General features: G+C 35.0%; 2 protein-coding genes across 2 annotated transcripts; one reads left to right on the top strand and one right to left on the bottom strand.

Moving 5' to 3' along the window:
• Window positions 1-1,424: 1,424 nt before the first annotated feature.
• LOC145571230 (uncharacterized) lies at window positions 1,425-1,823 on the bottom strand. Its single transcript, XM_081630297.1, has one exon. It carries the CDS (start codon window positions 1,821-1,823, stop codon window positions 1,425-1,427), a length of 399 nt encoding a protein of 132 aa, XP_081486423.1.
• Window positions 1,824-15,945: 14,122 nt separating this feature from the next.
• On the top strand, window positions 15,946-16,770 carry LOC145571229 (uncharacterized). The gene has a single exon (XM_081630296.1). The coding sequence runs from the start codon at window positions 15,946-15,948 to the stop codon at window positions 16,768-16,770; it is 825 nt and encodes a 274-aa protein (XP_081486422.1).
• The last annotated feature ends 339 nt before the right edge of the window (window positions 16,771-17,109 follow it).

Raw genomic sequence — 17,109 nt, 5'->3', positions numbered from 1 at the left:
GCAATGCAATATGTAATTGTAATTAAGTCTTAGATAATTAGTTGGGAAAAATAGAAATTACAAGTTCGGTGTTGACTACCTTCGCGGTCGCAGATAGAAGAAGAGCAATAACCATCGGTAGCAGAGAGGAGTCGCTAGTCTTTCAGGGTCTACGTCTACCACAATAAGAAAAAAAGGGCTAAATTTCTAATTTAAAAGTTAGGGTGGACAATGATCTTTTTAGGAGATCAAAACCTAGTATGACTAGGACTCTTATCTTGAGGCTTAAGAGTTCCCATAAATCAAACCCAGTACTTAAAAAAAAAAAAAAAAAAAAAAATTATTAGTGACTTCCATGTCAAGCAAAAGGATCGAGACCTTGTCACGTCAAACACTTCAAATCGTGTATGTGACATAATCTCGAGGGGGCAATTTGTAGACACAGAAATTTTATAAGTGTCATACATTAAATTAAATAAATTAATTTGGGTTAAATCATGTTAATGATCCATTTTAATTATTTTTGGCCCACCCAAATAATTCATCCGAATTAATCAAATACAATTCGGGTTATAAAATAAATCAAATGGACCAGGTTAAAAGACTTCCAAGTCATTAAATGGGCTAAGCCCAAACCTACTAAGTCCACTCAAGGGGTTTTTATCTCCTATAAATATACCAATCCTCCATCAGGTTAGGGAATCTGGAAATCATTATTCCAAGAGCTTATAAAACTCAAACGGAATTCTTTCTGAAGTAAGTCAACAAGCACATCAAACTCGTGCCGACTTGTTCAGATACACACATTTGAACGGGATTAAGTTTCATAAGTCCTCATTCAGGTGTATTCAAACAAAATCCTTGAATACAAATTGACATCATCAAACGTTACCCTGTGTTCAAAATCAAGTCGACGTCATCAAACGTCAACCTATAGGTGTCACATACGTGTCATCGTCAAGCTACGGAACAAAATCAGAGGATTTAGTTTATTTTGTTATGAATTTTATATAGAGATTGTACCAAAATTCATATATTAATATAAACTCATTTGTTACTTTATTTCCCGTATTTATTTATTTAGACTCGAAATTTGTGTAAACAACATCATTATTTTTTTCAACATAAATATTTTTTTTTTTTGAGGAAAAATAAAAATTTGAAAATGCTTAATATTTTTCTAATAGATTTTATAAATTAAAGAAAGGTCAGACTATTTCATTTTCTTATAAACATTATCTTTTTCTCCTACTCTGTATATTTTATACAGATTATATGAATTGGGGTGTCTATTCTTTATTAATTTATTAGTTTATTAGATTTTTCTTAAATTATTTCTACTACATACATGTTACACACAAATAAGCTAAAAATTATAGTTAAAATCGTAAATTATTGTTAAATCGTGCTTTACACAACCTTAATCTAGTAAAATAACAAAATCATCACAAATCAGCATTATCATTTTCGACAATAATCCTAATCCCATTTTCACGAAGCGTATTAATAATACCCCAAACAATCTTAGCATTAGCAGTATCATCTTCTACCCCTTTCTTCTGAACTTGTTTACAAACATTGGTGTGAATCCCATCCTCCAAACCTCGGTGGTTGCGATTAAGGGCCTCCAATTTGATCCGCCTTGATAAAACTTCTCCGACAACAGCGGCAGCGTGAGGATTCTTAGTGGTGCGGCCGAGCTCAAAGGCTCGTTTGATAGCGTGCTCTATCGATGACACTTGAGCTACTAAACTTCCGTCAGTTTTATCCAAAACATTGGCTGTTATGTACTTGAGTGATATATGTAATCGCAACTCGTACGCCGCCTTTTGAACCATTGTCATGGTTTCTGGGATTGTAGTGAGAAATGGTGGAGTTGTGGATCTATTGAAAATGGTGGGCTTTTAGGGGTTTTGATTTTGTGTGGGTTTAGTAGCCATATATATAACATGTTGGATGTTGACCCAACAATTTGATTGCAAGGGTCGAATATGGATCGAGTTTTGGTATTGGGCTGTGTCAATTTCACCTCATTTTTGTTTAATTGATATATATATATATATATATATATATATATATATATATATATATATATATATATATATGTATATATATATATATATATATATATATATATATATATATATATATATATATATATATATATATATATATATATATATATATATATATTTGACGAGAATTTGATATTACTTTTATTGAATAGAACTTATTTTTACTTAACTTTGATAAATTACATTTAATTAAAATTAATTTTACTGAACTTATTATTATTTTTTAAAAAAAATTTATATTCTCTATTATATTTGTTTTTTAAATCTACCGATTTTTAGTGAGTAAAAATTATTTTATTGAACATAAATTAGTTATAATAGGTTTTAGAAAAATAGTTTTAATAAAATGAACTTATTTTCACTGAAATGAAATCATTATTTTTTTTTTCCTGAAATTAACTTATTTTTAATAAAGTTTATATAGGAAATTTTGTAAACCGCCCTAAACCCCACTTGTTGAATTCATAAACCGTTTTTTTACGTAATTAAAAAATATCATTCCAAAAACGCAAAATCATTAAGTATCACCGCCCTTCTCCTATTTCGTCCAGTTTTCTGATTTAGGGTTTTATAATAAAAAAAATAAAAAAAAATAAAAAATAAAAAAAAACAAACCCATACCTGCTACTTCAGATAGGCGAGCAGCTCTACCATCTTTGGCACCCCCTCCCTCCCCCTCCTCCGTTTCTACCACCTCCTCCCTGTCCTGTCCCTGTTTTCGACCCCTTCCTTTCCCCCTTAACAATTTCGGCCCCTCCTCCTTGGTGGTTCAGGGTAGTTTTGGGGTGGGGAGGGGGTTTGGCTTGGTGGTTGGTGTAGAGGCTGGTTGGGATGGGGGAGGTCCGACTAGTGGTTTTTTTGGGTGGGAGTTGGCAGTTTCCGGTGGCAAGAGACCTTAATATATACTTTTTAAATATTAACTTTTAATAGTTTCACTAGTTTAATCAAAGATATTGATGGTCCTATTGAAAAACAAAGATATTGATAAAATTGTGCATTGACAAACATTCAAAATTTTGCGAGTAATTTAAGACAAAGTGAATACTTGTTTCATTTTTATGGTAAAAATTATAAACTATGGCGAACAAGTCTGATCTCACATGTGTGATCTATTATATTCATAATGTTAGTTTACAATTTATATCAATTTCTTATCATTTTTGTTTATAAATAGTTAAGGATATTGATAGGTAAATAAGGTACATCTTACATACTTTTTTTTTTTAAAATAAAGGTACATCTTACTTAAATTATATTATGGTACGGAAGAAATACAGTACACAATGCAGGGGCGGACCTACATGTGTGCCTGCTAGGTCACGTGACTTAGTAGGGAAAACAAAATTAAGTTTATCAAGGCAAAGCGCGTGAAAAGCGAAGAGCGACAACGGAACAGAACCAAACGAAACTCAAAGTCTCAAATGACACAACCTTAACTCCCTCTCTGACTCTCTCACATCATTCCGATCGCCGACGCCGCAGCCGGACGAGCCACCAGCCCACCGTACCATTACCGCAGTACGCACCAGCCACCAAGCCTTGGATGTACGGCGACCACTAGCGCACCTTTTTGCTGTAGTCTGTAGATCTATGACCACCAAACCACCAGTCCTCACTCTCCTGCCGGCCGCGCTGCCACACCGTCTGCCGCCACCGACCGGAGTGACCGAGTAAGTGAGTGACCACCGATTGAAGCAGAGCAACTGAGCAGAGGTATTATTGTATTAAATTTTAAATAATGAACTATTTAATTTGTTATTTAGTTTTAATTTTAATTATGTATAATTTCAATCATTTTATTGATTAAATTGAACTGAATTGTTGATTTGTTGTTCATTATTGTGTTAATTACTTAATTAATTATAATTTCAATCTTTTATAATTTCATAGTCTTGACACTTTGACAGGTTGTTCAATATGCTCATTGTGGTGTTGAAATGTTGAATTGAATTGAACTTTATTTGGTAAAATTGGTACTTTGTAGTCTTGCTTAATTGGTTATTGACCTTATTATTTCATACTTTGATAGTTTGGTTTGTTTCAGATTTGATTGATATTTGGTTGTATTATTTGTATTCAAATGAACTTAAAATCTATATATTTGATTGTATATTTGAAATGCTGAATTTTTATTTATTAAATGATTTTCAGAATGAAGCGGAAACGTACTCCAAATAAAATGCATAATATCGCTAGTTACTTCACTAAATGTAATCCTCCTAGTCAACAAAACTCTTCTCCAAATGAACAAATTTCCACTCCACATCATGCTAGTGAACAACATACCTCTCGCTCCCATACACAATTCACCTCAAATTTCCCCTCAAAGATCACCTCAAATTTCCACTCATAGCTCACCTTAAAATTCTACTCATAAATCCCCTCAAAATGAAGTGGAAGAATCTTGTTCTCTTAATGCTTTGGGAGATGGTGTTAGATTAAGTGAGGAGAAAGATGAGTGATTTCCATCACGATGATAGAGCCTTAGTGAGGAGAACTTACATTCAAAAAGAGCCTTGCCAACCTAAAAAACATGTATTTCCTCAAAGACTCATTGCCCCTAAAAAACGTCGATTTTGTGTGAAGTGGTTTGAAACTTGGGGTTCTTAGCTTGGCTTGAATATAGTGTGGAAAAGGATGCTACCTATTGTTTCATTTGTTACTTGTTCAAGGATGAAAATGCATTTGGAGGTGATGCATTTTGTCACCGGTGGTTTTCGATCTTGGAATAGATTAGACATACTAAAAAATCATGTTGGTAAGCACATGAGTCATCACAACAATGCCATGTTAGCTATGGATTTGTTCAAAAAACAAAAGTCAAGCATCACCATTGCATTATAAAAACAAAGCAAGGAGTCTATGAGTAACTATAGGAAGCGATTGGAACCATCAATTATTTTTGTACAATGGCTTTTAGCTGGAGCATTGCCTTTTCGAGCTCACGATGAAAAAGAAACTTCTTCAAATAGAGGTAATTTTCTTATACTTTTGACTCTTGTTTCAGTTTTACATCCTGACTATTCAAAAGTTTGTTTGAAAAAAATGCTCCTAGTAATTGTCAACTTACTTCTCCGGTTGTTCAAAAAGACATCATAAATGCATGGGCAAAAGAAACTACTAAAGCAATACTTGAAGATCTTAATGGTGGTTTCTTTGCTATTCTTGCTGATGAGTCGGCTGATATTTTTGATAAGGAACAAATGGCTATTTGTTTGAGATATGTAAATAAAGAAGGAGAAGTGTGTGAGCGTTTACTTGGTATTGTGCATGTGGGGGATACAACTTCTTTAACTCTTAAGGTTGCTATTGAGTCATTATTAATTCAGTATTCTTTGTCTTTCTCTCAAGTAAGGGGTCAGGGTTATGACGGAGCAAGTAATATACAAGGTTCAATTAATGGCCTTAGAACGTTAATAGAGAAAGAATGTAAACAAGCATACTTTGTTCATTGCTTTCTCACCAACTTCAATTGACCCAAGTTGCACATGCTAGAAAGAATCTTGATTGTGCTTCGCTCTTTGGTGACAAGCTGATCGCGGGATTAAGTAGTGTCGTTAAGCTACTAACCCTAATCAAATTAGAAATTTATATAACCTAAACTACCCTAATACGAGTATAGGGGTAAGTAAAGGGTCGAACCAAAAAGGACTAAGTGTATCAATTTGTGCTAATTAGATTACTAGGGAAGCTTGTGAGGTAAAGAGAGGTTCAACTAAACACAACTAAGAAAAAATAACTAAAACTAGGGAAAATGGAATCCAATTACATCAATGCATTCAACAAAATCATACAATTAGATAAAATGCCCTCGATTAGGAACAATCAACACATTTAACTCACTCTCGCACAATTAAGCATGTTAATTATCCTACTAAACTAATTCACTCTCGTGCAACTAACCTAGCAAAGGTATGGAAGAATTTAGACCCTCAACCAACTCACTCTCGCACAATTGATTGAAAGCACAATTAACAACATAGAATCAATTAGCTAGAAAGATTCTAATCCATAAAAGCATCATCCATACACAATAATCAAGAAACAATTTCATACTAACCACAATCAATCATTAAATTAATTAACATAACCTTCATCCATTTCCCTAGAACAAAATCTAAGCTAACATAATGAACAAAAACATGGAAAACAAGGTAAAATAATAATAAAAGCAAGAATCAAATAACTAAACTAATTAATGTACTCAAATAAACAAATAAATAAGCAAAATCAATAATAAATGAAAGCAATAAAGGTGAGAGAAAGTTAGGAAAACTCATTGGATAATTGAGAAGAAAAATCCACAAAATTGCTTCTTCAAAATCCCAAAAACTCCATGAAAAATCCAAGCTTTCTCTCTCTAAACTACTCCTAAACTAGAGAGAGAAAATCCTAATCTAACCCTAAGAGAGAGAAAATAAAGGAACTAAACTAATCTAATCTAGGGTAAAATAATGTTGATTGAAAGTTGTTAGAGAATAACCCCAAAGGGGGTATTTATAATACAAGGACTAAAAATACAATAAAAATAAAAGAGAAAATAAAATAGAAAATAAACTAAATAAAAAGAAAAATAAAAATAACAAAACTAAAAATAAAAAGAAAAAGAAAAATAAAAAGGAAACCTATCACTGCCATCAGACCCACGAAATACCCCTTGTCTTCTTCCTTCAATTCACTGCTTTGATTTCATCATCAACATCTCCACCATTCAACCGCCATTCACCATCATCAATCATCACCGTCGATCAACTTCAATCAACAACACCATCAACAGCATCTTCAAATCATGGCCGTTGGATTTTCATTAAAATCACGTGCAAAGCTCGTGATGTGGTTCAAATTGAACCCCGATCTACGCGCCCGCGAAGACACCGCGCATAGGTCGCGCAAAGCTACTGCCTACAATCTGTATTTCGACTCCAATTGTTCGCCTTCTGACAGGGCTGCGCAGCCGCGAATAGCTCCTATCGAATTGGGGATAAATTTGGGTAATTAATTGCCAATTGCGAGGCTGCAAATTCCGATTGATGGGCGATTGTTGCGAGGTGAGAACAGGGTGTGTGCGCGGCGGTAGCTGATGCTGCTGATTTGCGTGGTGAAGGGGGCAGCAATGGTGGAGTGCGTGGTTGTTGTTGATGTTGCTGTTGGCGTTGGTGGTGTGTGGGGTGAGATGCGTGGCTGCTCTGTTTGGTTGAAACAGGGGAGTTGCGAAGAGTGTGTGGGTGAGTGGTTTGGTGGTGATTGATGGTGGTTTCGGCGGTGGCTGGTGTATTGGTGTGATGGTGTGTTGCTGGTGTAGCTGTTGTTGTTGTTGTTGTTGTGGCTGATTGGAGTGTGGTGGTAAGGGAGCTTCGTGGGTGGTGTTTTGGGAGGCGCAGCAGGGGTTGGCAGCAGCTTGTGCCTCGGACCTTGGACCTCGGACCTTGAACCCGACGTTAAAACCCGAAACACCAAACTCGTCCTACAACGAAAACACGAGGGTATTAGCAAAAGACAAAATAAAATAAAATAAAATAAAATAAACTTAAAAATAAAATCAAAAGAAAATTAATCAAATAAAGTAAAACAAATATGAAAATAAAATAAAATAAGAAAATAAAAGAAACTAGGAACTTATTAAATAACAAGAACTAAAAACTTAAAATAAAATCAAAGAAAATAAGATAGTTTAAATAAATTAAGAAAATAAACTAAAAACTATTAAAAACTACTAAAATACTCGAAATAAAGATAAAAGACGAGAATAAGTAAATAAAAGAAATAAAGGACAAAAAGGGTTAAATTATTTGAAAAATAAGCCGAGAAACGACTCGATAAACACCCTAAAAGTGACATAAAAGTCACTTATCAAACTCCCCCAAGCTTACCTTTTGCTCGTCCTCGAGCAAATTAACATGAAACACGGGAGAAGGAGAATGATTTATTCAAGCAAAGCTAAAACACTAAAGGAGACAAGAATGTACACTAACTCACTTTCGTAGGAATTACGGTCACTTTTAGCAACTAATGACAAGCCCTTTAAACCCCTAGATCGCCCTAGAGGACGAGTGTGCTCTCGTGAGGGTGTCCTAAGAGTTTAACCCACAACTCTAGACAAAAACCAAGGCACGACAATAAAAAGAAAAGAAAAAAGAAACATAAAAAGAGAAAGAAAACACATATTCATATATGGACAAGTGATAGGAACAAGCACCAATGAATGCAAACCTTTCTAAATAGACAAATGTATGCACGTTCCAAGATGTCAATGGTTGATTGAAACATAACATATGCTAAGCATAGAGAACTAATGAGGACTCAATCCACCCTAGCCCCAACCAATCGGGTCGCGTTCTCTCCACTAGCTTCAAATCAACCCTTAAGCTAGCTTCTCATGATTCCTCGAAGGAACCGGAAAAAGATAAAGAAATGAAAAACTTTGAGAAGGTAATCCCGACATCTCAACTATGCAAACTTTCTCCATAGGTTTGAAGTCTATCTCCCTCCACCGTTCTTTGACCTAACCCCACTAAAGTCTAAGGGTCTTTTATTGGGTTGTAACGTAAGGCTAAGGGTTAAGGCGGGGTAAAAATTTGAAAATTTTGGTGATATTTCCTAAGTGAAGCAAAAGAGTGGCCTACTCTCAAAAACAAACTCAAGAATTCACAAAATATCAAACAAAAATACCAATAATGCCATCTCCCCCAAGCTTACTCAACACTAACACATACACAATATATACAAAATAAGAAGGAACGTTCCCCCCCAAGCTTGAACGAAGCATTGTCCTCAATGCTTAAACTAGGGTAGAAAACGAAACCAAACTAAAATATATTTGTGTTTTTTTTTATTATTTATTTATTTATTTTAATTTTTTTTTTTTTGTCCTTGCCTTTTTCTAACCATGGACGGCTTTTTCTTGAAACTTCATTTGATTATCTTGAATTGCATATTTCTTCTCAAACTTTTTTGCATATTCTTTTCAAGCTCAATTTTCAAGACCTTACTTAAACCAATTCACAAAATTTTCTTGCTCATATTCAACACTCTAAACTCAAACCTCACATGCCAATGCTTCACTTACTAAGAGGGTTGGTAAACATAGGCCATTGGGTTTGTAATGTGGTTAAGACAAGAAAGGGAAACATTAGGCTCAAATTGGTTAATAAGTAGGTTGATGCAAAATAGAAAATCAAATTTGTAAAAAAATAAAAAGAAGATAAATAAAAATGAGAAAATGTGCCCTTTTCCTTCCTTAGAGTGGCTCGGTCACGATCTTGGGAGCTAGAGGTCAAAACAAGGATTAAGACATACATAGTCGAGGATCCTAAATTGCCGCTCAACAAGGTGATGAAGGCTAGAACAAATGAAGCTCACAAGGGATTATAACCAAACAAATACCAACCAAGGGTTTCAAATCCACTATAGAGAGCAACTCCATCTTACCACATTCCCGGGAACTAAGGCTTCATGGACCCCTAAAAGTTCTTAACCCGACTACCTTAGCATATAGTATCCTAGAGTCAACCAATGACACTCTCAAACCGTGCATACATTTACCACTTAGGAAGAAAAACATTCAAGAATGCAATTCCAAAACAAAATGTCCAAAATAAGAACAAACAAAACACATTTTGCCAAAATTACCTTGAAAGTAAACAAAAATCTTTTTGGATTTTTCAAAATAAAAGAAAAGACATGGAAATGCATATACTCAAGTGCATGGCATATACGAATCAACATTCTACCCAAGCAAGCATGATAGAATACCCTCCCCCAAGCTTGAATGAGACAATATACTCAAACATAAACCAAATAAACCATGGGAGGGGAAAAGAAAGAAATTAACCCAACAAACTAACACATGTCCAACGAGTCACCATCCATTAGAGAAAGAGCTAAGAAAGATATTACGGGATATAGGTGGGTGTAAATACCCGCAAATGAACCAATTTAACCTTTCAAAGCCGATTTCCTCTTGAATTGAACCTCGGTTTCCATGTGCTAGCAAAAATAGGCATTAAACTTCCTTGTTTCTTGATCCAAACCAATGCATAAGTGTATATCAAGTTATGTACCTAGAAAAAGGCACACAAACATTTCCATGAGAGAAAATCTAATCTAAAAAGAAAAGAAAATGAAAACAATAAAAACCTCGGGTTACTTCCCGAGAAAGGCTTGTTTAACGTCCAAGCGAGACCGCTCTAGTAAATAATATTGCAACGAACGCAAGAGCTTATCAAATGCACTACTACACATTTCATAGGATAACAAGTAGGCAATTGAAGGAAGGAGAACGTGCAACAAGATTATTGCACGTAAGTGAGGAGGAAGATGCCAAAAGAAAGAAGAAAAATCAAAAGAAAAATCAAGAAAATAAGAAGAAAAAGAAGAAGAAGAATAAGAAAAAGAATAAAAAGGCAAAACCTCCTCAAAATCTTTTTGGGTGGCACAATCACCCATTTCCTCAATAATGGGAGGATGAGAAGGAAGAGTCTCATCAAACAAGAGAGGGTCCTCAATAGGCTTTAAGACAAAAGAGGGGAAGAACATAGGATAGTAGGGGATGTGGTCGAATTTCTTTGAAAAAGGGACATGAGGAATGGAAGGAGAAGCAATGGTCTCACAAAGCCTCACATCACCAATGAGGGCATGAAAATCAATCATAGAATCCTCAAAAGAACACTCATGACTCACATCGTCCTCAAACAAAAACTCTCCAAGAAAAACAACCTCATCGTCCTCTCTATCACAACGATGCACAACAACTCCCTCAAGATCCTCAAAGCCTAGAGTCTCTAAACCATGCATGAAAGGATATAGGTTTCTCTCAAACTCATCCCTTTCCCATGAAGCATTGCCGATGAACTCTCTCAAAAGGCTATAATGCTTGGTTACTCCTTCAATGAATATACTAGACATAGCCTCAAAAGAATCCAAAGACTCATGGATAGAAGGGTCACAAACATGTAAAGTAGACTCATCAAGATGGGGAAGGGGGTTGGAATCCTCAAAATCGACATTTTCTTCATTCTCAACTCTTCCACCATCACTCAAGGGACTCTCAATCTCTCTTGGTAGCTCAAACTCATCATCATCATTCTCATGAAATCCCTCATTCAAAATTGAAGATGGCTCACTCACATCCTCACCATGGGAAGCTCTCAAAGGGGGTGAATAAGGGGAAGGATGGCACTCAAGCTCAAGAGGGGAATGAAAAGGAGCAAAATCCTCAAAAATCCTCTCATCACTAGAAAATCTCTCCTCACCTTCACACCCTTGGCCCACATCATCCTCAAAAACACTCTCACACTCCAAATGAGGTGCCTCACATCCATTTGCATCAACCATAACACTCATCACTTGGGCAAGCCTCACTTCTCTCAATTTTTGTTCCTCTTGAAGCTCTTGGAGTTGTTGGGTGAGATATTGCATTTGAGAAAGAATTTGGGGAGTAATGTTATCGGGTTGAGGTTCATGATCAAAATCAAATTGCACATCATCAAAATTAGCACAAACCTTATCACAATGAGCATAAGAGGGGAGGGGTCAACATGCATACTTGGATAATCACAAGGCACATTAGAAGTATCAAGAGAATTCATGCAAAAATTAGAAGAATCTTGACATTGAGAATCAAAACAAGAAACATGACTTTCTCTATCATAAGAATCTCTAGCAAGCCATGTGAAGAAATTCCAAGCATCATGCATAGACAAATGACGGAATATACCATTGTGCATATTCTCAACCATACCCCTAGTATACTCATTCATGCCCCAATAAGCTATACCACAAGCATCACTAAGAAAACACCCATGGTAACTAAGGAAACCATCTAATCTATCAAAGTATGCATAAAAGGGTTCATCATCAAATTGAGGAAAGGATAAACATGCCATTTTTATACAAAAAAAACAAAGAAAAGCAAACAAAAATCAAATAATATACAAGAACCTAGCTAATCTAATCAACACAAACTAATGAACGCTTTAGTCCCCGGCAATGGCGCCAAAATTTGATCGCGGGATTAAGTAGTGTCGTTAACCTACTAACCCTAATCAAATTAGAAATTTATATAACCTAAACTACCCTACTACGAGTATAGGGGTAAGTAAAGGGTCGAACCCAAAAGGACTAAGTGTATCAATTTGTGCTAATTAGACTACTAGGGAAGCTTGTGAGGTAAAGAGAGGTTCAACTAAACACAACTAAGAACAAATAACCAAAACTAGGGAAAGTGGAATCCAATTACATCAATGCATTCAACAAAATAATACAATTAGATAAAATGCCCTCGATTAGGAACAATCAACACATTTAACTCACTCTCGCACAATTAAGCATGTTAATTATCCTACTAAACTAATTCACTCTCGTGAAACTAACCTAGCAAAGGTATGGAAGAATTTAGACCCTCAACCAACTCACTCTCGCACAATTGATTGAAAGCACAATTAACAACATAGAATCAATTAGCTAGAAAGATTCTAATCCATAAAAGCATCATCCATACACAATAATCAAGAAACAATTTCATACTAACCACAATCAATCATTAAATTAATTAACATAACCTTCATCCATTTCCCTAGAACAAAATCTAAGCTAACATAATGAACAAAAACATGGAAAACAAGGTAAAATAATAATAAAAGCAAGAATCAAATAACTAAACTAATTAATCTACTCAAATAAACAAATAAATAAGCAAAATCAATAATAAATGAAAGCAATAAAGGTGAGAGAAAGTTAGGAAAACTCATTGAATAATTGAGAAGAAAAATCCACAAAATTGCTTCTTCAAAATCCCAAAAACTCCATGAAAAATCCAAGCTTTCTCTCTCTAAACTACTCCTAAACTAGAGAGAGAAAATCCTAATCTAACCCTAAGAGAGAGAAAATAAAGGAACTAAACTAATCTAATCTAGGGTAAAATAATGTTGATTGAAAGTTGTTAGAGAATAACCCCAAAGGGGGTATTTATAATACAAGGACTAAAAATACAATAAAAATAAAAGAGAAAATAAAATAGAAAATAAACTAAATAAAAAGAAAAATAAAAATAACAAAACTAAAAATAAAAAGAAAAAGAAAAATAAAAAGGAAACCCATCACTGCCATCAGACCCACGAAATACCCCTTATCTTCTTCCTTCAATTCACTGCTTTGATTTCATCATCAACATCTCCACCATTCAACCTCCATTCACCATCATCAATCATCACCGTCGATCAACTTCAATCAACAACACCATCAACAACATCTTCAAATCATGGCCGTTGGATTTTCATTAAAATCACGTGCAAAGCTCGTGATGTGGTTCAAATTGAACCCCGATCTACGTGCCCGCGAAGACACCGCGCATTATATAACCTAAACTACCCTAATACGAGTATAGGGGTAAGTAAAGGGTCGAACCAAAAAGGACTAAGTGTATCAATTTGTGCTAATTAGACTACTAGGGAAGCTTGTGAGTTAAAGAGAGGTTCAACTAAACACAACTAAGAACAAATAACTAAAACTAGGGAAAGTGGAATCCAATTACATCAATGCATTCAACAAAATCATACAATTAGATAAAATGCCCTCGAGTAGGAACAATCAACACATTTAACTCACTCTCGCACAATTAAGCATGTTAATTATCCTACTAAACTAATTCACTCTCGTGCAACTAACCTAGCAAAGGTATGGAAGAATTTAGACCCTCAACCAACTCACTCTCGCACAATTGATTGAATGCACAATTAACAACATAGAATCAATTAGCTAGAAAGATTCTAATCCATAAAAGCATCATCCATACACAATAATCAAGAAACAATTTCATACTAACCACAATCAATCATTAAATTAATTAACATAACCTTCATCCATTTCCCTAGAACAAAATCTAAGCTAACATAATGAACAAAAACATGGAAAACAAGGTAAAATAATAATAAAAGCAAGAATCAAATAACTAAACTAATTAGTCTACTCAAATAAACAAATAAATAAGCAAAATCAATAATAAATGAAAGCAATAAAGGTGAGAGAAAGTTAGGAAAACTCATTGAATAATTGAGAAGAAAAATCCACAAAATTACTTCTTCAAAATCCCAAAAATTCCATGAAAAATCCAAGCTTTCTCTCTCTAAACTACTCCTAAACTAGAGAGAGAAAATCCTAATCTAACCCTAAGAGAGAGAAAATTAAGGAACTAAACTAATCTAATCTAGGGTAAAATAATGTTGATTGAAAGTTGTTAGAGAATAACCCCAAAGGGGGTATTTATAATACAAGGACTAAAATAAAATAAAAATAAATGAGAAAATAAAATAGAAAATAAACTAAATAAAAAGAAAAATAAAAATAACAAAACTAAAAATAAAAAGAAAAAGAAAAATAAAAAGGAAACCCATCACTGCCATCAGACCCACGAAATACCCCTTGTCTTCTTCCTTCAATTCACTGCTTTGATTTCATCATCAACATCTCCACCATTCAACCGCCATTCACCATCATCAATCATCACCGTCGATCAACTTCAATCAACAACACCATCAACAGCATCTTCAAATCATGGCCGTTGGATTTTCATTAAAATCACGTGCAAAGCTCGTGATGTGGTTCAAATTGAACCCCGATCTACGCGCCCGCGAAGACACCGCGCATAGGTCGCGCAAAGCTACTGCCTACAATCTGTATTTCGACTCCAATTGTGCGCCTTCTGACAGGGATGCGCGGCCGCGAATAGCTCCTATCGAATTGGGGATAAATTTGGGTAATTAATTGCCAATTGCGAGGCTGCAAATTCCAATTGATGGGCGATTGTTGCGAGGTGAGAACAGGGTGTGTGCGCGGTGGTGGCTGATGCTGCTGATTTGCATGGTGAAGGGGGCAGCAATGGTGGAGTGCGTGGTTGTTGTTGATGTTGCTGTTGGCGTTGGTGGTGTGTGGGGTGAGATGCGTGGCTGCTCTGTTTAGTTGAAACAGGGGAGTTGCGAAGAGTGTGTGGGTGAGTGGTTTGGTGGTGATTGATGATGGTTTTGGCGGTGGCTGGTGTATTGGTGTGATGGTGTGTTGCTGGTGTAGCTGTTGTTGTTGTTGTTGTGGCTGATTGGAGTGTGGTGGTAAGGGAGCTTTGTGGGTGGTGTTTTGGGAGGCGCAGCAGGGGTTGGCAGCAGCTTGTGCCTCGGACCTTGGACCTCGGACCTTTAATCCGACGTTAAAACCCGAAACACCAAACTCGTCCTACAACGAAAACACGAGGGTATTAACAAAATACAAAATAAAATAAAATAAAAATAAAATAAAATAAATAAACTTAAAAATAAAAGCAAAAGAAAATTAATAAAATAAAGTAAAACAAATATGAAAATAAAAAACAAATAAGAAAATAAAAGAAACTAGGAACTTATTAAATAACAAGAACTAAAAACTTAAAATAAAATCAAAGAAAATAAGATAGTTTAAATAAATTAAGAAAATAAACTAAAAACTATTAAAAACTACTAAAATACTCGAAATAAAGATAAAAGACGAGAATAAGTAAATAAAAGAAATAAAGGACAAAAAGGGTTAAATTATTGGAAAAATAAGCCGAGAAACGACTCGACAAACACCCTAAAAGTGACATAATAGTCACTTATCATATGCTTGCACCTCTCTTGAATTTTGTGGGATGCTCACCAAAGAGGAAAGAATTTCTTCGTGAAAAACAAGCTCAAGCAGTTGTTAATGCATTATCCCTAGGTGAACTTGAAGCGGGTTCGGGTTTAAATTAAGAACTGGGATTAGAAAGACCTTGTGATCTGACACTCGTTGGGGTTCCCACTTTAAAACAATTGTAAATGTGCTTGATATATTTCCTGCGATCCTTGGCTCACTTGATGAGATTGCTAAAGTTGCCGAAGCAAAATCTATGGTAGATGATTTTAACAGAGCGCAAAGTATTATTGGTTGGTTAATGACTTTTGATTTTGTGTTTGTGGCTTACTTAATGGTTGCTATATTTGCAATTACAAATGAGTTGAATGTTTCTTTACAAAAACATGATCAAGATATTGTTAATGTAATGGCCATGGTTAACGTACCCAAGACTAATTTGCAAGAGTTGAGAGATGAGGGATGGGATTCCCTTATGGAGAAGATCTTGTCTTTCACAACCAAATATGAGATTGAGGTTCCAGATATGGATGCGACATATGTTGTTCCCGGAAGAAGGATGTTTAGAGGTAAGCGTCCGGGGGTGTCCAATCTTCATTATTTTCGAGTTGAGGTGTTTATAAGTGTCATTGATCTTCAATTACAAGAGCTTGGAAATCGATTTCCCAAGATAATAAAAGAACTTCTTGTGTGTATGTCCTGTTTTAGTCCAGCTAATCGGTTCTCTTCTTTTGACAAAGTCAAATTGACCAAGCTAGCAACATTCTATACAAATGAATTTTCAAGCTCGGAATTGATTTACTTTGAACACATACTTCAAAATTTCATTGTCGCCGTTAGAGAAGATGAAAGGTTTTGGAATTTGAAGAGTCTTACTGAGTTGTCAAAGAAACTCGTTGAGACGGAATTGTCCGAAACACATAGTAGAGTATACTTGCTTTTGAAGTTGTTGTTGATTCTTCCCGTTGCAACAACAAGTGTTGAAAGAGTATTTTCTGGTATGACAATCGTGAAAGATAAATTGCGTAATAGCATGGGAGATCAAATGTTGAATGATTGTTTGTACTTTTCTAGAAAGTGATTTGTTTTCCAATAATGTTGAAATAGATCACATTATAGATCGTTATCAAAATATGAAAACTCGTCATGAACAATTTTAATAGTTTATTGTACTATGTGCTTGTAATATATTATTTGTAGTACTTTCGGTTTGTAACTTGAAAGATGAATTTTTTAAGTACTATTTGGTGGTATTATGGATTTTTATGTCCTTATTTGTTTGATTGAAATCAAGTTGGTTGTCATATATATTTTTTATATTTGGATTCAAAATATTTTTGATACTTTTACAGGTCATCAGTAATTCAGGGTGACTCACAAGCTCCGAAACCCTGGATCCGCCACAGACACAATACATTCC

The sequence above is a fragment of the Chenopodium album genome, chromosome 12 (genome assembly GCF_948465745.1).
Source record: "Chenopodium album chromosome 12, dcCheAlbu1.1, whole genome shotgun sequence".
In the NCBI taxonomy this organism is placed as follows: domain Eukaryota; kingdom Viridiplantae; phylum Streptophyta; class Magnoliopsida; order Caryophyllales; family Amaranthaceae; genus Chenopodium; species Chenopodium album.
The sequence above is the reverse complement of the archived record's forward strand: the minus strand, read 5'-3'. Positions and strand labels throughout refer to the sequence as shown.